At 39.4% G+C, this 25,040-nt stretch overlaps 1 protein-coding gene across 2 annotated transcripts in view; it reads left to right on the top strand.

Moving 5' to 3' along the window:
• The first annotated feature begins 3,092 nt into the window (after positions 1-3,092).
• The window catches only part of PARP8 (poly(ADP-ribose) polymerase family member 8), a 160,844-nt gene continuing 138,896 nt past the window's right edge, over positions 3,093-25,040 (top strand). For both annotated transcript variants that reach the window (XM_088152720.1, XM_088152719.1), the window contains exons 1-2: positions 3,093-3,872; positions 4,821-4,875. In XM_088152720.1, the coding sequence (XP_088008846.1) occupies positions 3,782-3,872; positions 4,821-4,875 (146 nt within the window). In that variant the 5' untranslated portion in view covers positions 3,093-3,781. The remainder of the gene's footprint in view (positions 3,873-4,820; positions 4,876-25,040) is intronic.

Here is a 25,040-nt window from a genome sequence, read left to right as displayed (position 1 = left end):
AAGGCCATAAAAGAGAAGATCAAGGCCACATCCTTGTTTTCTCACAGGTACAGGCCCCTCAACATCTTCCACTGCGAGCACACACAGGCTGGTCAGATCCACTTGGACAAAACAGTTCCTTAAGGCAGGGTTCCTCAACTTCAGCAACTTTAAGATGGGTGGACTTCAACTCCCAGAATTCCCCAGCCAGCCATGTGTTTCTCAACCTTGGCAGCTTTAAGATGCGTGAACTTCATGTTGGCTGGGGAATTCTGGGAGTTGAAGTCCACTCATCTTAAAGTTGCTGAGGTTGAAGAACCCTGCCATAAGGTACCAAGAGCCACATACGGCTTTATAGGTCAAAACCAGCACTCTGGATTGCACTTGGAAGCATCCTGAAAAACCATGCAGTAATTTGAGCACCACCTGCTAAAAGCCTGGCCACTGCATTTTGTACTAATTGCTGTTTCTGAATCATTTTCAAGGGTAGACCCATGTAGATCTCATTACAATAATATAACCTCCTGGTGAAAAGGGTATGAGTCACTGTTACTAAGGCGACAGATAGGTCCACAACTGGCACCCCCTCCCCATGGTTCCCACCTGCAGTTCCAGAGGAACTGCACGTCCAGGAGGATCCTCAAGTTGCAGACTTGCTTCTTCAGAGGGAAGCGACCCCATTCAGAACCAATGCTGGTACAATTTTGAAGCCAGAACGTTTCTGGATGAACAGTAACTCTTACTGGGATTTGATCAGAGCTTATTTATACCCATCCATACTCTCACAGCCTCCAGACCTTGGATCAGAACTTCCACAGCATCTCCAGTTTAGCCTGGGGTGGTAACACACAATTAAGTATCACCAGTGAACTGATGATACCTCAGCCTAAACTGACTGAGGACCTTTTCCACTTGGCAAGGCTGTAAAACAACTGGCTGAACCCAATGAGCTTCATGGCTGAGCAGGAATCTGAAGTCTGATCTTCTGAGTCATAGTCTAACGTTCTTCCCTCTGTCTCTCTCCTCATATACACACACAATTTTCTGATGCAAACCCATTCTGATTAAAATGTATACATTTTTTTTTAAATGGTTCTATCTTTTTCTAGTTAAATTTAGCAACCTTCCTACATGGACAAAAATGGCCTAGAGGCAGACTCAAACCTGCATGTTCATGGCTTGCTAACTAGAAATCAAGGAATGACCTGGATTTGGACCTGCTGGAATCACCAATTGGTTTTTGGGCCATTTATGGTACAGGGGCTAAAGCATTGGATTAGGATCACATGCAAACCAAGTGAGGCTTCCTGGAGGACATTTGACCAGTAGTTTTTTCTCAGATCAAATTCCCAGGATTTTGAGTTGGAAAAGTTGGTGGAAGTACAACACTATGTGCTCCTCAAGGAAAGGCAAGAAAAAATCTACAAAATAATAAATTGGCAGTAGTGGCTGTATAACTCTTCCATAATCCCTTAGGGACATTTGGGGATATTGAAATGGGTTTGCAGACCCAGATACTGGGGAGATGTGTTAGTGTCATGTACAAAATCTCAGCAAAGTCTTAGATGCTCTGCTTCTTTGGACTGAGGCACCACTGAAGTTTCAGTTGACGGAGAAATCTGACCTGACTTTACATTCTCTAATTGTGAGATGGCAGTTCCCCAATAAAAATGCATGTAGTGAGGGAAAACATACACAGAAGTGTGCATATTCACTGAAAATAAACATAAATATAGTGCATTGGGGGGAAAAAACTTTCTCAAAAACACATTAAGAAAAAGGAAACACAGATATTAGAAGAAATGTATACAAGGATGCATAAAGCTGTGTGTGAACTGTTTGGTTTCAATTCTTAAACTGATGCAAAAATAAGAGAAATTAAACTGGAAAATGATGGGGAAGATGAGAAATTGAGGAAACTAAAACTGCTTTATTTGTACATTCATAATGGAGGCTTAAAACAGATGTAACTTCAGCTGCTAACCATGGGCTTGCTACATTAACCCTGCAACATATGGAAACACAACACATTTGCCACCTGGGTTGGTTTAGTTATTTGTAGAATTAACAGAGCAATTAGTAACTCAGATGGATGATTGCCACATGCAAACATGTTGGGTGCATTTTAAGGTGTTGAACTAGGGCTGGGAAGATCTAGGTTCAAATCCATGACTTTGGACCAGTCACTCACAGCCATGGGGAAAAATCAGAGGTGTTCAAGGTATGTCACCTTGAGGTGCTGAAAGAATGGCAGGTTATAAGGTTAATAAAATAACAAATGCAATAGCCCTTCTACCTAAAACGCCGTTAGTCATAGTAGATTGTATTCACTCATTAGGTTTATCTGGCTGAGGCCTTCCATTGTTACTTTAGCTCTTCTGCTTACCTTGTGGTACTTTGTAAATCTGTGTGCAGCACTCCCCTAAATGCCTTTCCCTACATATTAACTTTCCACGTGGAACCATTAAGATGTCAATGTTAACACACCGATCCATTTCTCCTCCATTTCATCAAAGATATCCAGTTGAGGATTCCTTCTGCTCAACAACCCTGCAAAGGAGGATTTCACCCTTACAACAACCCTGCGACGTTGGACAGGCTGAGACCAAGGTGGCCGAGGGACCTCCCCGTGGATCCAGAAGCCCGCTTTCTCCCCGCTCCCTAGCCTAGGATCTGTCACCCTGCCAATCCCACTAGCATAACCTCTACGGCTCGGTCGCGACCAGCGACGCCCATCGACGGCCGGCGCGCCAAGTCTACACGCAGAAGCAGGCAGGGCAGCGTTGCTGAGAAGCGCCCGTCAACACCGTGGGCAGTCGGCGCGGGGCAAGGGCGCGCGGGGCTGGGCACGTGCGGCGCCCTCCCTGCAGTAGCCCGCTTCCAATCCCGAGCAGGCCTAACCTTTGAGCCCGAAAGGGGCGCGAGCGGGGCAAGACCCGGCGGGTCTTTGGAGGCGACGAGACTACTCCCCCGCCCCCCGCGACGAGGCCACGCAGCCAGCAGCCGCTCCCCGCCGCCGGTGACCCTTCCGTAGAAGCCGCGGACGGCTCCGCGAAGGAAGGCAGGCAGGAAGGCAGGAACCGCCGAGGAAGAGCGCCTCGGCGTTCGCCTCCAGCTCCGCTGCTGGGCGGAAAGCAACAGTACGCGTAGCGGGCGGAGAGTCTGGGCTGGGAGCGGCGGCGGCCAGAGGAGGGGTTTGCGGCTCGGCGTCGCTGCAGAAGTGTCGGCCTCTCGGGGAGCTGCCCCTGTGTATATGTGTGTGTGTTTGTGTGTGTGCGCGCGCGCGCGCGCGGCGGAGTGACTTGCTCGCTCTCTGCCTGGAGCCTCCGCTGGGGTTGTTGTGATACGCCGCCGCCGCCGCCGCCGCCTGATCTCCTTTCTCCCCCCGTCACTCCAGCAGCCCAGCGGTGGCGGAGGGGGAGGAGGAGAGTGAAGAGTCGCTGGGCTCGATCTCCGGGGTGCTCCCCTTCCCCAGCCAGCCAGCCAGCCAGCCGACGCACCCGCCGGCGCCGAAAGCACCCCGAATCCCCTCTCGGATCTATTGCCAAGCCCGAAGGGAAAACTGGCATCAACATCTGGGCGAGCGCATCTGGGCATGCAACGCCGATTTTTCCCGGATTCCGCGCGCATCCAGGAAGGAGAGCGGTTCCTCTTCTCTGGCTGAGCCCTCAGTCTTCCTAGAAGGGTTCCATTTTTGAACCGCTTTTTTAACCGAAAAGGAAGCGAGGAAACGAGCTAGAGGGAGACGGCGTAGGAATCCCAAGGCAGCTTTCTTTTTTTCCTTCCCCCAGGGATTCAGTTCATGGGGATGTGTTCAAGGCAAGAGAGGATTCAGAAGGATATTGACATAGTGATCCAAAAGTGCAAGGCGGAGAAGGACTGCTTGTTTGCAGGTGAGTTTTCCAGCCTGGTTTTTTTCTTCCTATCCCGACTCAGTTGCTTTCGGACGGTTTTTCTCGAGGGAGGGCGAGTGGATGGAGGAGGCTCCAAACATGTTGATGGGAGGGTGGCTGAACCTGTTTGGAGGGAATCCTTTGGCGTTTTGTTCTAGGGTGGTGGTCTTCTTCTTCTTCTTCTTCTTCTTTTTCTTCTTCTTCTTCTTCTTCTTCATGTGAAGACCCCCTCCCCCTTTCCACCCCTACACATCATAGATAAGGTGGCTATTGTGGCACTTAATTGGTGGGCAGGTTGGATCTCTGCTCACTGGTTTCCTAGTTAGGATGCATTTTAGTTTAGAGCTAAGCCACCATCCACCTCAGCCTTCTTTTTCATGCACACAATTTCCCTCCATGTTTTTAAACCTTTGCCTGAACAATGCGCTTGGGTCTGTCCATCATATTTTTCATGCCTGGGAAGGTGGTGGTGAAAAGTATACCTCCTAGGGTGGAACTTAGTGATATTGTACACAAATGTGCCTATCTACGTTACCTTTTCTTTTTTCCCCCCAATCTCTCTCTCCTTCCCTGCCCTCTTATTTCAAATCTTCAATATTTGGGGATGTTGCTGTCCTCAAATCATTCCTGATCATGTTTGATTTGCCTTGAGCAGTTTGTCGGTTACTGCCTGTTGCCTCCACTGATAATGGAAATCCTCTCCGTTGCCATAGCACTGGAGCACTTGTTGCAGGGAGGGGTAGACTGGAGTGGTCTTCCTGCTATATTATTATTATTGTTGTTGTTGTTGTTGCTATTTTTATTTCCTGGCTTAAATTAATCCCTTGTGCTATATGTGTGCCATTCTGGGGAGGGAGCTGAGGGCGTGGGGAGGTTAACAGACCAGGCAGACAGATGTGGCAAGCAGGCACAATTGATCAAGAGCAATACATCTCTTTTGCATTTCAGATTTCAGATACGCAGATTCCACTTTTACCTTCACCTACGTTGGAGGATCCAAAAGGTATGAACACCCTTTAAAATAGCTGTATTTCTTTTCACTTGCTGGTGATTCAAAAGCTGCTGGTAAGCTGCTTGCGTTGAATAAGTTCGGAATGTTGCTCTCACTGTCCCTCCCTTGGAAGACAGCCTGTATTTCCAGCTAGTGATGCCTCGAGGCTTCCTTCCAAAGAAATATTGGCCTGGAACAGGTGTTCTGTAGGGTGATTATTAGTCATCAGAGGTTCATTGATTCTGCACTTCCTTTTCTTTGTCTCCCTCCGATCTGCAGACTTTAGACATTACGTTTGATGCATGTAAAAGGTAGGTAGGAGAGGAATGGGGGACATGGAAAAAAAAATTCCTATAGGCTAGGTGTAATATGAAGCAGAAACAGGACAGACAATGTTGAATGCTACCAGCCATGGAATTTGGTATCTATCTCAACAACACAGTACTATGGAAAAAAGAGATTGCAATATGTGAACCTGTTTGTATATTCTTTGTTAATACAACAACTAATTGGCATTAAAAATAGCATCAGTAAAGTTTATAGTGCATATAAGAAGTATTGCTGTAGGAACCAAACACTGAATCAATGAAATTTGATAGTTTTAAAAAAAAAATTGTATCTGGTTTCTGTACGTTGTCCCAATGATACAAATATTCACATAAGTTAATACATTTTGTGGTCTGTGTTTTTTTTGTTTTAATGGCAATGCTTTGTTAACTGGAGTTTCTGGAAGATTCTGGAGTTTTCATCCTACAAATGGTTGCTCATCTTTTTTTTTTAGGAATTTTAAATTAGGTAGAATTACATCAAATATCAAGAACAAGTGATCAGTTTGGAAATTAGTTTGATCATAGTTCCTGAAGTCTGTATCCATTGTGTTGTATGATTCTTTTTTAAAAAGCCTTTGTGACAGCTAGGGGCATGGTAGGTTTAAGGGAAATATTCCAGAAGAAAAAATTTACATTCAAAATTGCTGCCCTCAGCTCTTTTCCAGCAAAAAGATTCACAGGCCTTTTACCATACAGATGGGACAAGAGCAGAGGTCTGTATTTATTGTGAGAGTGGTTCTGCTGGAAAAAGTTTAAAGCCTCTTTTGATATATACTACTTTGTTCAAATTTGCAGTCCTCCTCCTATAACAGGGTTGCATTTAAATGATCAAGGGACTATTATCTGTGTATCTTGCCATCTCATCTGCTTGGCCCTGTCTGCCATATATTTCAGGCTACTCTGATTCATGTACCAGTTGATACTTCTAGTCCCTTCCATATTCCAGTCCTATGCAGAATTAAGACATATTTAAATCCATTGATGTGTGTGTTAATAAGTTTAGACTAACACACCTAATTCTGCATAGTACCAGCCTGCTTCAGAGACGTCCAGTTGCATGTACTTTTGAACCTTGTTATTCAGAGGTGTAGTTGGGTCAAAAGGATTTCTGTCCTTCCTGTGAGTCAGAAGCTGAATTTGTTGTGAAACATTAAGGGAATTCTTTATTGGATCAGCAGCCTAGAACTGACCACACAGTAGTTAAGATTAGTTTGGACTTGCTGAATATTTAAGGCAATAGGTGTTTCTAATCCTAAATGCATCAACTTCAGAATTTGACTTCCTACCTATTCCACCTATTTTGCAGGTGACCTGGTAATAACTAGGCTTGTATTAGAGCATGTTTATGGAGCCTTGCATGAAGTGTGCTTGGCAGTAACTCATATCGTTTGCCTCTTAACAGCTCAGTCACTGGTGAATACATGTAATTGAGGAGCTATTTGTTCACTTCATGGGGTAGCATGCCAGAAGACATTTCTGCAGTTTGCCTAAAGGCTACCTTGTCTTCCAAATGAGTGCTGATTACTCTTGTAGCACTGGTATGGGGGATGCAAATGAGTTTCTAACATTTGTTCAAGACCACTCTGGTGTTTCCTTTTTTTGGCCAGTGGTTTAGAGCACTGCTTCTTAAGTGCTTTAGAGCAAAATGAAACACAGCACAATTTGTTTATAGAACTCATATCTAGGCTTTTCTCCAAAGATTTCTTGGTGTACTATGCATTTCATCTTCACAACAATATTGCAAGGTAGCTTAAACTGAAGCTCAATTCAAGAGATGCACAGTCGTCACTTGATGGCTGCACTAATGACCTGCTTGTGGGAATGAGCCATTCCAGGTTCATCTTTATAAACCTATTGATCTAAGAGTATGAAGTACTGAGAGATCAAGGCATGAAACATAAAACATGAGATCTGCTTAGCTAAACTAGTCATGAGGGGCTGAAAATTACCCAGTTTCACCTATTGAGCTTAGTGAAAAGTAATGAGCTTGAATTTTCTATATTCAGGTAGAAAATCTGGTTCATCATCATATCATTTTAGGATAATCAGACCCATCATCTCATTTTCCACAAGGGCCAGATTAATATGGTTTATTGCTTTTGTATATAAAATGTTGAAAGCTCTTTTCTACACATAGAGTCATACATAGACACATGCATATCCTCAAAGCTGCATATAAAACATATAGAAAGTGTCTCAAAATTCAGCAAACTAAAAATAACAATATCAAAATGTTTGTGTAATCATATTTTGAAGGAACTGCAGTGGACAGCCTTATCAAAGCCATACAAATTGGCAGAATGACAATACTGAAGATTCACCTGAATCAAGATTAATAAGAAAGACAAGCTAAATCTTTTTCACAATGAAATTGTTCCACACTTTGGGGATACAATCAGGGCCAGTACACAATAGCACTTTCCTTGTCCATGAATCATTATTTGAATAATACTATTTATTTCAGAGATTTTCTTAGCAGCCTTAGCTCCAACTTTATCTTTTTGATGCTATGGCAGTTTTAACACAGAGAAATGCAGTATTGTATAAGAAATTGCCTTAGACTTATCCGTTTGTCCATCTAGTTTATTCTTGACTGCTGTTGAAATTGGCTGCAGTTCTCCAGTCAAAATAATAAATGTTGTCAACTAGATAGATAATAACAGATAGAGGACTCTTTTTTCCTCATTTCCTGCTACCTGATCATTGAAACTCTAGATGCCAAGTTTTGAATCTAGGGACTTGTAAATACAAGCTGGCTGATTTACCACTGATCTCTGGTTCTTGTGACTTGTCCTGACTTCCATGGACATTTCCTTCAAAACTATCTATGTTGTATGTTAGGAAGGGGCATCACCACAGGTCTTGGGATTCATTTAACTTTTCTGAAACATTGTCTGCCTCAGAAGATAGAACAATTCTTATGTTAAACCAAGTGCAGATACCTAGTGGAGGCCAAAACCCTTCTTTGACTGTCTTCAATATGGACAGTTGTTTAAAAGCCCAAATCAAATTTTGGGTTGTGGCTAGTGCCAGTATGGACTTGATATAAGAGTTAAGATTTGTAAACGTGAGGCCTAGGTTGGAAAGTGTCTGTTCATTATGTTATGTCTGGTATATGTAGCTATGTCTGGGCTACATTTTGTCTTTGGATAACATGTTGATGGCCACATTCTAAAAACTATTCGAGAAAAAACCAAGACAAAAATAACTTTCTATTTCCCTTTATTTACATTTATATTTAATTAAACATTATTACTTTCTAGTCATGTGTTTGATTATTTTCCCCTTCAGTCACAGAAAAAAATGCCATTTGATAACAACTTTACAAGATTCACTCAAAGTTGGGAGACAGTAGATAGCTCAGTGTGATTTTGGGTTGTGACGTTACACTTATTGTATATCCTGGTTATGGTTAATAAAGACTATAACTTTAATTCAAACATGTTTCCTCATGCCTTCATTCCACTGATAGTAAGGAGTAAATAGTTGGTACTTAACTCAGGTGAAGGACTAGAGTTTAATCTATGTGTGTATATGCAGATAGAGTAATGAGTATACAATATAGGATTAAAAAGTGTTTATTCAGTGGAAAATAAATTAGCTTTGGTGTTAGAAAGATCCGTTTGAAAGTTTGACCTAGTAGCTCTAAGCAGAAAACCCAAAACAAATTCAAGCCACATTTAGAACTAAATTTTATAAGTAGAGAAGTTGATGGATTTGCTTCTTCATCAATGATGCTTCATAGAAACAATCAGTAGTTTATGGCCAGGGCTTAATGACCTTTTAATACTATATGATTTTTTAATTAAAACTCTTCAAAAATTTCCAATGGATATATGGAGTCCTAAGAATTTGTTTTGCTTCTTCTTAGTGTTATTGTTTTAGACATATAATGTGCAAGGTTGGCTCTTAGTGATGATAATTACAAGTCAGAATTTCATTCTTTGCATCTGTAATGGGCAGTGACCCTTGTCTGTCAAATCAAAACATCTTCGGTTTTGGTTCACATAATAGATAAATATGATAATTTAATGTTTATATATGCACTTTTTTGAGAATTTATAGTAATGTATGTATGTATGTATGTGTCTACCTACCTATCTGACTAATCTTCAGTTTTGTAAAGAAGATTATCCTCATGGTAGAGATAGGGAACTAAACCCAAGAGGCTCTAACTTGACTATGACTATGTAATTAATTCTTGGCTCTAATGAGACTTGAGCAGAGAACTTTTCTGCTTACATTCTTATTCAATCATTATATTGCAATTGCATCACTTGTGTAACTTGCTCCCATGTGAGCAGTTTTGTAAGATACGTTTGCATGGAGAATGATAATGTATGAACTGGGCAACTGCTGAGAATGCTGACAGCAGTTTATGATTGTAAAAGCAGCAGAAGTTCTCCTAGTCTCTTGCTGAAAGACTTGAAGGGTTAAGAGACTAGTAGGGAATACCAGGGCTGAAACCTAGACTGGGGAGTCACAAAATCACCCTGGAAGAAAACAACAGCAAACCACTTCTGTATAGCTTCTGAAAATACTATATGGATGTGTCCATGAAGTCATCAGAAGTCAGGCTTGACTTGGCCAGGGAAAAAAGTGTTTAAAAAAGACTTTTTTAAAAGGCTGGAAGCCTTATATGGACTTTTTGTTGAAAGAAGAAAAGACCAAATTGATGATTTATGGATTGGGGGATTAAAAAGGGTCAAAGACGAAGGGGGAAGAATAAGATGGCAATTACTTCATAGAAAGAAGTGTGCAAGTCATAATTCTATGTTTTCTTTTTTCATTTCTTTTTTTCACTTCATTTCTTTTTTTCTTTTTTTCTGTATTCTTTTAATTTTTTATACTTTTATTATATTGAAAAATTCTAATAAAAATATTTTTAAAAAGAAGTTAGGTTTTTAACCAATAAAAACAATATAACTTACAAAATTGCAATATAATGGACAATTTTATCAGACATGTCATTGCTCTATATATTCTTTCTGTCTATCCATGTTTGTATGGAAGGACTCTGGATAATTCTTGTAATGCACTATGCATAAAAAGACTCTTGACTCTTTTAAAGCACCATTAAAAATTTTTGCTACCACTTTCACTTTCCTCTTGATAATTTTACTGCCTGTGTGGCTATTTCTATATTGTTTCATTTCACATTGCTGGCATTTTCTAAGCCGTTCTATCTTAGGGTGCATCCTTGTCTCTTGGAGGGAAGGGTAGCATGTGTGCATAACCAACCAGCGATATTAAGAGTTGTGGTTCATTCTTCTGCACAGAATTAGGACTTTGTTATCATTCTGATGATGTATCATTCCAGAGAAAGGAATTATTTGCAAAACATGCATTTTTATTATTGCAATGATAACATGTTGAGTTGTTGGTGCGATAGAGCAAAACTACAAACATTGTTTTGCCTAGTACAGTGTTTTGTAACCTCAGCAACTTTGAGTTGGGGGCACTTCAACTTCCAGAATTTCCCAGCCATTAGACTGAGAGTTGAAGTCCAGATATCTTAATGTTGCTGAGGTTAAGAAACACTGGTCTAGTACTTTTATTAGGGCCAACCAAATTAACCCAAAAGTAAAATGCAAGCTTTCTGGTCTTCCAGAGTCCTGTCAGATGAAGTGTTATAAAAAGCAGAAAAGCACAGAGGAGTTGTACTTGGGAAGTAGTAGGGATTTTGGGAGCCCCACCAATTGTTGTCATTTGGTCTCTAGGTTGGTATAGTGGTTAAAGCGCTAAGCTAGAAACTGGGAGTTCTACTACTGTCTTAAGCATGAAGCCAGCTGGGTGACTTTAGGCCAGTTATTTTCTTTTGGCTGTAGGAAGAAGGATGGGCCAAACCCCTTCCAAAAATGTTGCCGAGAAAAATGCACGGACTTGTCCAGGCAGTCGCCAGGAGTCAATAATGACTTGAAGGCATGCATGCACATGCACGCACATATGTGCGTGCGTGCGCACACACATACACGTCTCAAGAAAGCGTTCTTAGAGTTAATCCAGACTTTCTAACTTCTTCCCCCAGTGTTAAAACCTTTTGTTCTCATCTTGCATTTCCTCTGTCCAGGTTACACCGGAACAGAATATGTGAAGAATGTTGTCAATCCAGGTGGTCATTTTATATTTCATTAATTATTTTGACAAGTTGGTATTCCCTCAAGTGATTTGAATATTAATGCCTATCAACTTCAGGTAATATGGGCAATAGTAAGGGACTCTAGAGGAGCTGAAAGCCAAAATGAAAAAGAAGGAACCTTCCCCTGAACTCAACTCTTTTTTAAAAAGGTGCAATATTTCCTAAGTCTCTTTCCTGAACTTTGCTCTTCTGGTATATGAGGGGAGTTTAGAGGAAATCACTGTTCTGGAGGCAATCATGAGATAAAAGGAGTTACTTCCTCCTGCGTGGGTTGGACTGTGAGTTGGCAATAAAAGGTTTTAATACGCTAGAAACTGAATCATTTGAGGAAGAGTGTTTGCCTGTAATGTACATGCAGGCTGTTCTTCCAGAAACAATGGCATAATGGCATACCGATGCACGGGTCTCCTAGCTACCTTGATGGTTCAGCTTCCACTTCTTTTTTTTTTTTATATATAATTTTATTTAGAAGATTTTAATCTTAAGATTTATTTAATCTTAATATATTTAATCTAAAAATTAAATATAATTTTATTTAGAAGATTTTAAGATTGTAAGAAAATCTTAGGGTTAATAATAAAGATTAATAAAGATTTTTAAGATTTTAAGAAAATTTAAAGATCTTAAAGATTTTTTTAAGAGGAAGATAAAAACTAATACAAACTAATGTAAAGTAAGAAAAAGAAAAAAAAGAGAAAGAGAAAGCTAAAAGTGCAAGAAAGGGGGAAAAAAAAAAAAGAAAAATAGAAAAGAAAGAAAAAAGATGCAAAGAAGTAGCTTCCAATCTTCTTTGGAGCAGTTATAAGTACAATTATAAATTTACCTCTTACTCTATGGTTGTAACATAACTCTCTTCTTTCTATAATCTATCCTGTCTAATCATCAGAACCATAAATCATAAACTCATTTTTTTTTGTTTCATGCAAAAAGTCTATTAGGAGTTTCCAGTCAGCAATAAATGTATATATTGTCTTTTCTCTGATCAAAAAAGTCAATTTAGCCATCTCAGCAAGTTCGATCATCTTCACCAACCATTGCTCCATTGTGGGTAGTGCTGAATCTTTCCATCTTTGCGCATACAATAATCTTGCTGCAGTTATCATGTACGAAAACAAAGTCCCCTAACTTTTTTCCAACTATTTGTCCATCAATCCCAAAAGAAAAAGCTCTGGTTTCAATTGTATATTAACATTTTGTTATTTTATTTTATTAATAGTTTTATTTTGTTTTATATATTTTTAATGTATTTTACTGTTTTTAGCTTTGTTGTACACTGCCCAGAGTTGCCTGTGGTGAGATGGGTGGCTATATAAATTGATTTAATAAATAAATAAATATTTATAATCCTCTAACCAATGTATGTATTTGAATCCAGAATTTTCTAGCTTTTTACACGTCCACCAAACATGATAAAATGTCCCTTCTTGGTGTTCACATTCCCAACATAAATTTGAAGTGGCTTTATACATTCTAGACAATTTCTCTGGTGACGTATGTCAATGGTACATCGTTTTATAAAAATTCTCCTTAAGATTATAACATAGTGTAAATTTCAGTCCTTTCAGCCACATATTTTCCCATTGTTCCATCTGTATATTACAACCAAAATTTTAGCCCACTTTCCATTCCTTCACTTGTTCTTCTGTTTCAAGTTTCAATAAAAGTTTATACATTTTAGCAATTAATGTTCCTCATTTGTACACAATTCTATTTCAAACTCAGTCTTACAATGTTCAAAACCATAAACTCTTTTGTCTATTTTGAATCTATCTAATAATTGTAAATAAGAGAACCATTCACAACTATATCCTTCTGCCACCAGTTTTTCTCTTGATTTTATTTTACATTCCCCTTGACAACATTCTAGTATCTCACCATAAGTTAGCCAGTTCAGCTTCTACTTCTGACCACATTCCAAGCGGCAACCAGCCAGATGTCTGAAGGGGAACAATGGAAAAAAAATGAAATGATGTAGATTCTGTTCCTACATATAATAAAAAGTTTGCGAACTTTGTTTTACTTTCACCTTTAGATCATCAACCTCCCTTGAGGGCATGCCTGTTGGAAGGACCTGCTTTTCTTCTCTTCAGCTCTAACACCTGCCAGGTCTTTAAAAAACAAAACAAAAAACTATCTTGAAAATTAGTTAGGTTTCTAAACAAAGGGAATTTTGAGCTCACTGACAAATGACATCTTTGCTATGATGGACGATGTTGACTCTGTACAGACATGTATCTCATGTTGCCAGAACAAATACAGGCTAGGCTTTCTGGTATGTGACTTTGATGTGTATTTTTGGCTTGCTGGTGGCTTTGGTTAGATTCATAAGGGGCAAGATGCTCAGCCTGCTTAAATCTCTGTCTCATATCAGTTGATGGGAAAGTGGGTAATTTCCTATTTACTGTCTTGTAGGCAGAAATCCATAGCATATCTGAAAACTTAGGACCAAAAGATACAAGTAGGTGATGCTGCTGAGTATAGGTATTAAAGATACATGCTGTGGTGACAAATGGATAAATGGGACTTTTCTTCTTCCATAAGAACCTAATGATATTTGCATTACCTGATTGTTTTCCTACAGTACTTCTTTGAATCACAAGAACTTCTTTCATTCTGCACAGTAGTTTGGCGAAATCAGGATAGGCTTGGTAAACGAGGGTCCTTCTAGAATCAATTGCACCCTTGCCTAGGGCAGGAGGACTTGGCAATCCTAACTCATGCTCTTGTCACCATCCTTCTAGATTATTGTAATGAGCTCTAATTGGAGTTACCCTTAAAGAATATTCAGAAACTGCAGTTGGTTCAAAATGCAGCAGCCCACATGCCTTTGGGCTCCTGATGTTGGGAATATATAACACTGTTTTTGCAGATTCTGCATCAGTTGCCAATTCGTTTCTGGGTCCAATTTAAGGTGCTGGTTTGGACCTGTAAAGTCTTCATAGTACAACACTAGGATATCTTCAGGACTACTTTCTCCAGCCAGCTTCAGCCTGACTGATTAGATATATCAAGGAGAATGTGTTGCAAGTTCCAGACTTTCGGGAAGTTTGGGGGTCTGAGGCAAGGAGGCAGTGCTTTTCTGTTGCACAGTCAACATGGTGGAACAGCCTCTCAGTGGAGATCCGGCCTGTTCCCTCTTTGCTGGTCTTTCAAAAGCTCTTAAAAACTGAGCTGTTTCGGAAAACCTTTGCCTGACTGGATTTGCTGTTGGCATCTTTTATTTTCTTTGTATTTTTGCAGTACGGTTGTATTTTTATTTTTCTGTGGGTTTTGCTTTGTATTATATTTTTTTCTCCGTGAACCTCCGAGAGTCATTTTTATTGCAGTGGCATAGAAATATGTTCCATAAATAAATATATATTGGGAATGCATGTGGAATAATAGACTTCGAAAACCTAATATTCTGATCACATTCTAGCCCAGTGTTTTTCAACCCTGGCAACTTTAAGATGTGTGGACCTCAGCTCCTAGAATTCCCCAGCCAGCATGGCTGGCTGGGGAATTCTGGTTGCTGAAGTCCACACATTTTAAAGTTGCTGAGGTTGAGAAACAGTGTTCTAGCCTATGATATGTCAGAATTCATACTTACATGCATCAGCTCCTATGTTCAGTCTAGGGCATTTGCAGTTAAAACCTTAAACAAGTATCAGGTGCTGGATAGGATCTCTGCATTAGACCCTGCCGGCCTGAGTAGAAAATATTGGGCAAGAGGGACCAAACAATCCAACCTGTAGATAGTCAGGTCATATCTCTGTCTTCCTATACCTCTGGGAAGAGGAAGAGAGAGAGAGAGAAAAATGCTTTGCCTTCTTCCACTTTTGGCTTTGCCTTCATCCAAATTGCTTTGGCCCCATTCACCATCAACATCCTGCAGAGGATGCAAAACCTGAAAGAATGAAGGGTTTCCCTTGTCATGAATTATTTGGTCAGAATTTGCTTATGGAATAATATATCCTGAAGAGAATTCAAGCATATGATCAAGAATTATACTTTTGTTGTCATTTCCCTGCTAGGCCTGTTATAGAGTCCAGCATGAAATTTTGGCAGTCAGATCTTTAAATGCACACTTCTTCCCAAATGACATATTGCTGTATTGTTGTGAAAATTATGGGATAATCAAGCTTTGGATGGATCTAAATAGCATTTGGAGTTTGTAAGTTGTCCAAAACCACCGTCACACGCTTTCAGTACACCACCTGGACTTACATGGTTTGAGTTGGGCAGCCTTATAAATCTAGTTAATAAATAAATAAAAAAGTAAAATCGAAGGAGGGAAAATGAAAACCTCATGAGGAGCTCAAGTATGTGAATTGCATAGATTATCATAAATAATTCATGTGCTGTGAGGTTTGAAGAATCATTTTGGTGGGCTGGGAGTTGAGCTGATTGATCACTGCTTCATCTTTTTTCCCTGAAAACCATTTATTTCAGATTTCTGGATTATTGGAACTGTTTGATTGCACTGCACTCTTTGCTGGTTTAGGAAAGCTAATTAGGAATGTATGAGTTAGGAATAACTTTATGGGTAATCTGGGCACTAAATATGGAACAGACAGTATAGGCGTTTGCATAATTTTAATTTCTTTTTGAAAAAGCTCTTAGACAAATTGAGAGACTTTTTCAGTAAGGGGAAACACCGCTGCTATCAGTATGCAAGAATCGCCTTTGCTTTCTCTCACCTTTTGACTGCAGATATAAAAAGGATATTAGGATATTAGAATTTTAGTAATAAGGATACCTGGTATTTATTTATTTATTTAAATTAATCATTTGAAAATAAATTATTTTTGAACCTGCTGTCTGTTCCAAAATATGGCAGACTACAAAGAATGCTGATTTGGCACCTTTATAAAGCTGCTACATTACACTCTGGAATCCCCAGATATTTGACTTGGTTTATATAAAACAAAGGCTTAGCTTTCTTTCTTTAAAGAAAAGCAATCAAGCTTTCCTTTTACTTAACAAATTGAATTTTAACCACCACTTTGGTGTTTTTCCTTTGGTGGTATGGAGTGTCAATAGACAGAACTTCAAAAGAAGTCTCTTGTTATTATCTATTACTGTAATTGTATACTGTATGTTGCTGCATAGTGTGGTTAGCACGATGGTTATTACCTATAGTGGTACACAGTTTGCTGCCACAGAATTGTATTGTATTCTGGGTAATTTCTTAATAGGGAACTTGATTGTAGAAGAGATTGTTCAGGTTGTGGGTGTTTCAGCTGTATTTCTCCCTTCCTCTTGAAATAACATTGCACTTGGCTTTTTTTCCTACTTATTTTATGGGAAAGGAGAGGAAGTCTGGTATAGCAGCATTAATTGTTTTTTTTCCTGCCCCAGTAATTGGATACGAGAGCCAGTATGGTGTGGTGGTGAAGGCACCAGGCTAGAAACCAGGAGACCAGGAGTTCTAGTCCCACCTAGGCCTGAAGCCAGCTGGCTGACCTTGAACCAGTCACTCTCTCTCAGCCCTAGGAAGGAGGCAAGGGCAAACCATGTCTGAAAAACCTTGCCAAGGAAACTGCAGGGACTTGTCCAGGTAGTTTCCGAGAACCGGACATGATTGAACAGATTAAAAAAAAAAAAATTGGACACAGGCCTGTCTAAACAGCAATGAAGGCTCCTGTTTAAACCTGTGTACCTTTCTCTTGTGGTTGTAACTCAGAAATTTGAGACTGTCAAATGTACCACTTCCTCCTCTTCCACCACCACCACTTCTACTGGTTCTTCTACTTTGTCAGCAAAAATTTCTTAGCTCTACTCAGTGGCTTTGGATTATGGGGTTCTCCCTGCACAAGAAGAATGATAAGAACAATGGAAGTTTCAAACATGCAGGGAAAGCCAGTTATCAAGGCTGCAGTGGAAATTAGCAGTCCTGGCATCAGATTTTTTTAATTTTTTTTAACTAACTCTCAAGCTCTGAAGAGAGAGCAAATGGGCCATACAGTATTTGATGATGTGTCTTGCAATATTAGGCTTTTGTTCACTGTGGGGAATTCTGGGAGTTGAAATTCACACATCTTAAAGTTGCCAAGTTTGAGAAACACTGCTTTAGGATATTGGTGCTAGGTAAATCCTTACAGTACTTTCTGATTTGGTACTAACTGCAAACTGGCATTTGTGTTGGCCATGGTAAGCTCCAGCCCACAGTCTAGGAACCTGCTTTAAGCAATGGCTGCTTCTTGTGACTTTTAGTAACATGCTGCAAAGCAGTTTGCTCTGAAACCAACATAGCGTGAGCACTCCTCATCTTCTGTCTATGATCAGGTGAACAGGCAGCGTTATGAATACACTTGAACTTGTATCAGGACCCTGGACAGATCAATAACATCTGTAGTCTCCTGGATGTCTTGGAGCAAGATTTCCTTCCACAGCAACTTCAGGATAAGTGGATTCTCATCTGCTAATTTTCTTGTCATCAGTGAGATACTGAGAGGATTTTTAAGGATCATCCATTACAACAGCTTAATTGAATTTGCCATGTGATCTTACATGCAGCAGATCAAGTGCACTGGAATAGAGAAACCTGTCGTCCGTGCCATGGTTACCATGGTAAATCAAATCTTTTCAATGGCTTCATTAGTCAGGAGAGATGGTATAAGTATTGTGGTGTGTATAACAAATATATGTGGCATCAGTTTGTAGTATTGTGGGGAGAAAAAAGTGTCTTCAGCTCTTTAGGAAAAGGTTGCTTAACACTTTCGTCTCCCTCTACATTATTTTATGGGTAATATGCACATTAGCAACAGTCATGAACCAGTATGGCTAGAAAGAAGGAAATTAGGTATGGCTAGGAAAAGTACCTGGTCTTGATTCAAATACACCGAAAGGTGACAAAAGAGTTTCCATCTTTGCAGAGTATCATGTAAAGAAGAACTGAGGTCATCTTCACTGTGGAAATATATATATATGCCTCTAAATAAGATCCAGGTCCTGTATTCCCTTTGCACAAATTTTGAATCACATAATGGGGCTATGTGTCATTCACATTTCAGTTCTTTATTTTTATTAAGCATTTCTGGAAAGGACTTCTTTCAACAACTTTGTAGAGAACCAGACATCACAATTATTCCTGTTTTAGTAAAGTCCATGCTGAATTTTTATAATGTTTTTGTATGACACTGCCCATAAAAATATACAAAATTATAGTGGAGAAAAATCCAAATAAATATACATGCAGAGAAAATGAATGAGAAAGGATAACCTGTTGCTCTATCTTAGGAGGGGACACTGGTTTGCATGGGAATGCCTCAAGTTTGATTCCAAGCTTCTCCAGTAAAAAGACTTGGGAAGAAACATGCCTCATAGTTAAGTGGCCATTTAAGACTGAGCTTCCCATGTTCATATTTAATAGTAGAGTCCAGCAGCCTTCCACAAACATGTATTTGTTTGGGACTCTATACTCCAGCCATTTCAGTCTTCTGTCCAGGAGTGATGCAGCTGTGGCCTAAAACTTAACCATAACTGGCAAGCTGGAAGGAGCTGCCATATCTTTTGCACACCCAGTTCTTTTTTTTTTTTCTTTTTAGTTTTGCGTGGAGTTTAAAGGGAATGATCAGTGTTTTATACAGGAAGAAAGCAAGCATTTCTATGTACGTTGACAAAAACAAAACAAACACAAAAAAGGATTCTAGTATTTGGCCTATAGCCAAGAAGGGGCTAGTTGGTTGAGTACCTACTTCTGGCTATTATTCTCATTGCATTCCAGATACAGGTAGTCCTCATTTAGCAACCATTCGTTTAATGACAGTTCGAAGTTATGACAGCCTCGGAAAAAGTGCTTTACGACCTGTACTCATACTGATGACCATCGCAAACCATTGCACCACCTCCTGCAGTAACGTGATTGCTATTTATGACCTTTTTTATGATGCTCATAAAGGGAATCACCATGGTTGTTAAGCAAATCATGTGGTCATTAAATGAATCATGGTTGTTAAACAAAACACATCCATTGGGAGAGCTGGATTCACTTAACAACTACATGATTGGCTTAACGATGCAGTGATCGCTTTACAGCCAACATAAAAGTGGTCATAAAAATTGGGTCTGGTCACATGACTTACTTAACAATTGCCCCGCTTAACAACCAATTTTCCGGTCCCTATTGTGGTTGTTAAGCAAGGACTATTTGAACTCATCAAGTATTTAGAGTACTGATAAATTAAAATGGTGAAAGAGAGAATGAGGGAGAGAGATGCGAATTACAAAAATTAAGTTAGGTAACTGCTCATATGATAAACGATCATAATCAATTCTTATTTATGGCTTATAGTATAAAACAAGTATGCAAATGGTATTCAAGAGTGGGAACATCTCTTCTTGGCTATTTTCCTAGAAACTGAGGTACCAGCTGAAACAGTTACAAGAGCAAGACTTGTTTTAAAATGAAATTAAACAAATAAAACATACAGGAAACTACAGAAGACAAAACTTGCATCTGTGAGGTGTTACAGTAATGTAATACAAGCGATTTAAGAAAACTGAAAAGAGAAAATGGGAAGAGAGTCAAGTTTTATCTGGGAAACACAAGCATTTGCCCACCATACTCTTCACAGTTCTAGGGCTATTGCAGGGCTAAGGAGCCAAGTCTCCAGCAGTCTGCTTCCCAATGACACCCCCCTCCCAAATCAGCATGATTGCTAACGAGAGCCACTACAACCCAACCCCTAAGTTGTAGCAGCCACAAAGCAAAGACTATCAGTCTGCCAGTGCTAATAATGTGTTACTTTAACGAAATGTACTCTGGTTAAGGAAATTAAATCCATATGTATTTGCATAAAAGTAAAACAATGTTTAAGGGGATACCTTTGTCTTTGGATCATGCATGTCTGCGGTTCAATAGATGCTCCTTTAGAGCAGTGTTTCTCAAACTTAGCAACGTTAAGATGTGTGGACTTCATGGCTGGCTGGGGAATCCTGGGAGTTGAAGTCCACACATCCCAACGTTGCCAAGTTTGAGAAGCACTGCTTTAGAAGAAATACGTATAAGAAAGTAGAAGAGTAAAATAGAAATTTCCTCTTAAAAAGTTGCCTGACATATGCAGTTTTTTTAAAAATATGAAAACTATAACAAAATAGTTTTCATAAAAGCCATTGCCTAATTAATAACCATTGCCGTTATGCCCAATGACATAAAAACTACTGCCCAAATTAATAGGGGATGCCTTTCAGTTGATTTCCAAAAGCTTTCAAATGAATAAATTGATTCATTGATTAAATGCTGCAGACTTGGTAATACTGTAATGTAGCCATTAAAAATAGTTTGTTAGTAGACCATACAGCTTACTTGATGGCTCATTTTGCCTTTAGTAGATCAGTACTGAACATCAGAACTGCTCAGAGCTGAGAAGCATCAATTCCAGTTGGAGCTGACAAGAGCAGACTAGAAGGACTGGATAATATTTGTTTTATTTAAATAAACAGTACAAAAAAGAAAAAAAAGAAAAGAAAAAGAAAGTAAAATGACAAGAGTTATTTTGTTATATCTGTATATAAAGTTTTACACAAGTTTCAATAAAGCATGACCATCTATTTCTTCTAGACTTGACTAGTAACCAGAAGTAAGAAAGAACATCAGAATCTCTTTAATAGTTAATATACATTTCCTCAGAATGGAAATTAAACGTTAATCAGAAGGCCAAGAGAAGAAATTTTTATGTTTTGGTAACTGCCTGGAAAAAAACCCCCCTTTTTAGATATACAAGTGAAATGATGGAGGCACACAGGATTGCTCCAAACATCATGTCCAAGCATAATATATTACATGAACAAGCTTTTTATTTGAGATTTTCTTCATTTGCATTTTTAGTTATACGTTCCAAACCACTTCCTTTTGGTGCATCTAAAGTAGAAAACTAATATTTGAGAGTTTTTTATTTCCAATTTTTTATTTTGAAATCACATATTAATCACAGTTGGATCTGGAACCTCCTTCTTGCTTAACTTCAAGTGCTTAACGTCTTGCTTAACTACTGCACCCTGAATGAGCAATTCAGGGTGCAGCGGTGCAGAGGATTTTGCAAACACAAGGCTGTTTTGTACCTCCCTTATTTGTGCTTTGGCATTATGTGTGAGCCCCTTCTTAGTTACAAGAGTTAAAAGAGAAGACTGATATGGAATAAATTTTGCTGCACATTTCTTTAGAATCTGAAATATTTCCTTTTGGGATTAGGATTGAGCAAAAGTACACTAAAAGTGTGTGTTTCCCCGAGGTAAGGAAAAGTATTTCATGGATACTATAAAATTGGAAGCTTAATTTAGGCATGGATGTGGAGGTAAAATTTCAGATGAGAAAATGGGGCTAGAACATGTTCAGGTAAGCTGGGACTCTTCAGTTATTGTTGCACCCTATCACAAATTCCAGTCCATCTGTACTGTATTGTTAGATTTATCTACCTTTGATGTGGACTGGAGATGACAGGGAAGGTGAGTATCTCTGTGTATCATAATCACAGAAATGGCAATTGCCCACTGTTGCTTTGGTTCAAGAAGATCTGAATAATGCAAAACTATGCATTTTTGGATCCCACTCAGTTTTCATTCTGAATTGTTTATAGCAGTGTTTCTCAACCTTGGTGACCTGAAGACGGGTGGACTTCAACTCCCAGAATTCCCCAGCCAGCCATGCTGGCTGGGGAATTCTGGGAGTTGAAGTCCACCCATCTTCAAGTGGCCAAGGTTGAGAAACACTGGTTTATAGGCTCTGAAAACGAAAACGGAAGTTAAAATGCATCAAAATGTTAACTGGACCATAGTCTCCATTATTTCTGATTCAGATTGCTTCATTAGTATGAATATCACCAATTCCTAAAATGAATATTCTCTCTCTCTCATCTATTGAGAGAGAGTGTGTACAAATATATACTTGTACTTTATTACTTTCAATCCTACTTTTCCACTAGGGGATTTAAGATAATTTGGGAAAATAGTTCATCATCTGCCATTTTATTTCCTCAAAGAATTTACAAAGGTAGATCAGCTGAGAGGGAGTGACTTTTATTATTTTTATTAAAAGATTATTTAAGATAATCTTTTTTATAGAAGGATGGCACTTGAATCTAATAATATTTTTGATAGAAATTCATTTCCAGGGAAATGGGTTGGCCAATGTTTGAGCAACAGAGCAAAAGGTAATGAACAAGTGGGCAAACATTCTCTGGTGGGACAGCAAAGTCAGTTCTGGATGGAAGCATCTATTCATAGTATACTTGTTAGGGAGTGAGCCTCAATCAACTCAGGGGGCTTGGGAGTGCACTACACATGATGAAGTTGATATAGTTTGAAATTCAAGAGGTAGAAATTGGAGTCATCCATGCTGCCTGAAAAAGCTTTCTGGAGCAGTGGAAAGAGAGCGAGCGAGAGAGAAATCAGGTGGAGGCAACTTTTTTTCCAACAGGGATAGCTCCTAATTTTTGAAAAAAATGTTGGCCTCCTAGGCTGCAGGAGGCATGTGTGCCTTATTTTGTGATTTGGGCAGAAGCTTAGCACCCATCTTTGGGGAGATAAAACAGAAGACCAGCAATGTCATAATTTAAATTTAAATTTATTAGCACAATCTGGGGTTGCTCCCAGGGCTTCAGTTGAAGGCTGGGAGGACAAAGTGTGGCCAGTGGGCCTTTTTTGCTTACACTGTCATAAACAAAGAATTACCTGATTAAGTTTGACCTATTGACTACTCTTAGTTTTAGTCTGAAAGTAGATGGATTAAGATTGTTTACTGAGGCCTGTGGGTGATTTTTTTTTTTTTTTGCAGTTGTATGTGACAGGTCTGTGATGAGACTTGTCTTTGCTTGAATGTGAGCTGATTGTGGCTCATGGTTGACCCAATTGTAAAATCTATTTTTTCCCCCCTTTGGTGCCTTCGAGTCAGTGTTGCCTTCCAGTGATTGCCTGGATTAGCCCCTGTAGTTTTCCTGGCAAGTTTTTGGAAGTGGTTTGCCCTTGCCTTCTTCCTAGGGCTGAGAGAGAGTGACTGGCCCAAGGTCTCCCAATTAGTTTCGTGCCCAAGGCGGGACTAGAACTCACATTCTCCTGGTTTCTAGCCTGGTGCCTTAACCACCACACCAAACTGGCTCTCTGTTAGTGCCTTGGAACTCTAAGGAGCTCAGGCCTGTGGAACAAGTAAGTCAACAATGAGAATATAGGTACCCTCCTCCCCAATCATTTGGTTTGATCATGAACATCTCAGGGCTTAAATCAAAGCAGTGATGGTAATAAGGAAACTTAGTTCACTGTCCAAATTATTTATGCACAGTATTGGCTTGTGGAGTTTATTCATCTGGTCAAAAGCTTGCCTCTCTGAAAATTCATACAACAGATGGAGATTCACTATAACCAATTTGAAAGACATTCTCTAGACAAAACTGTCTGAATTATGTTCTGACTTGGATGCTGTTATTCTTACAAAGGCAGTAGCATTGCCCCTGAAGGAACAAGAGTGCATCCTGGAAATTCTCTTGTGGAAGTCCAGGTTATGTTAGTTACCAAAGTTCATTTTAACAGGCTTGGATGATTTGCCATCTACATCCCTCTATGGAGAAAGCGGATCTTGCTGAAGTCATATATTCTGTGATTATACCCAGGCTGGACTTGTATAGAATTCTCTATAGGAGACTGTTTTTAAAGATGGTTTAGAAGCTCACCTGGTGCAAATTCCAGCCTCTGTTAACTTGCACAACTGATCTGTGGAGTTGCATTAGTTGTTACCACATTATTAAGCCTAATTTAAAATGCTGGTGATCATACTTTGTGTGTTGAAACAGTTTGCAATCATGTTATTTGATGGAGCATCTGCTTTTGTATGAACCTGTCTGTAAAGCTGGCATGAGAGAGGGCATGAGAGAAATGGCTTCTTTGTGGTGTGTCTGTCCTCTGTGGTAATTATGTTGACTGGGAATTCTTGATAGTTGTCATCCCAAAACATCTGGGGAGCATCAGTTTGGGGACACCTGTATTCAACAGTTTGATAAGATTGTCAGTAACTAGGTTCTGATATCTGAATGTGTGATGGCTTAAAAAAAGCTTTGAAAAGAGCTTTAAAAGAGATGAGCAGGAAATGAAGCGTGTTTCCTTTCCACTCAAACTCTTCATTGATAGCTTCTCCTAGAGGTAATACTTTATCTTGATTATCTTGTGTCAATGGCATTTATTATTGCAATATAAATTTTGAAATGTGAATTACAACCAGGAAAAAGAAAACAGCAAATTATTTTGACCTAGTAGAAACTAAACCAATTCCTGTGAAGTGTCTAATGTGTTATTTCTGCAAGACTGACCTAATTATTTGCTTCTGAATAAGGATGTTTTCTCTGCAATTTTCTTTGGACTGCATTGAAGGCACATAGGAGCTAATATAGGAAATACGTGCATGGAAGACTGAAGACTCTCAGCCAGAAAAATATTTGATAACATTAATAGACAATAATAATACAGTCTACAATAGCTCTATTGGGCATTATGTTTGTATGTTCAGTCCAACATGGGGGGAGCAAAGAGAGCTCTTCGTTTTTCTTAAGATGGGTGCGGTAAGTGAAAAAATTGTCACCATGCTTGCAGCATATTTTGTCTGCAGTAAGGAGCCTAATTCTGTACACAGTCTCTTTTATGTAAGCTGAATCCTCATAGTGGAGGTATGCAACTCACATAGAAGCAATCGTATGTAGAGTTAGGCTCCCCACTAAAAATAACTGTAGTGGAGCTGCACATGT

The sequence above is a fragment of the Python bivittatus genome, unplaced genomic scaffold (genome assembly GCF_059951505.1).
Source record: "Python bivittatus isolate LINGU-HERP-01145 unplaced genomic scaffold, Pbiv_v1 ctg000570_np1212, whole genome shotgun sequence".
In the NCBI taxonomy this organism is placed as follows: Eukaryota; Metazoa; Chordata; class Lepidosauria; order Squamata; family Pythonidae; genus Python; species Python bivittatus.
This window is presented reverse-complemented; position numbering and strand designations above follow the sequence as displayed.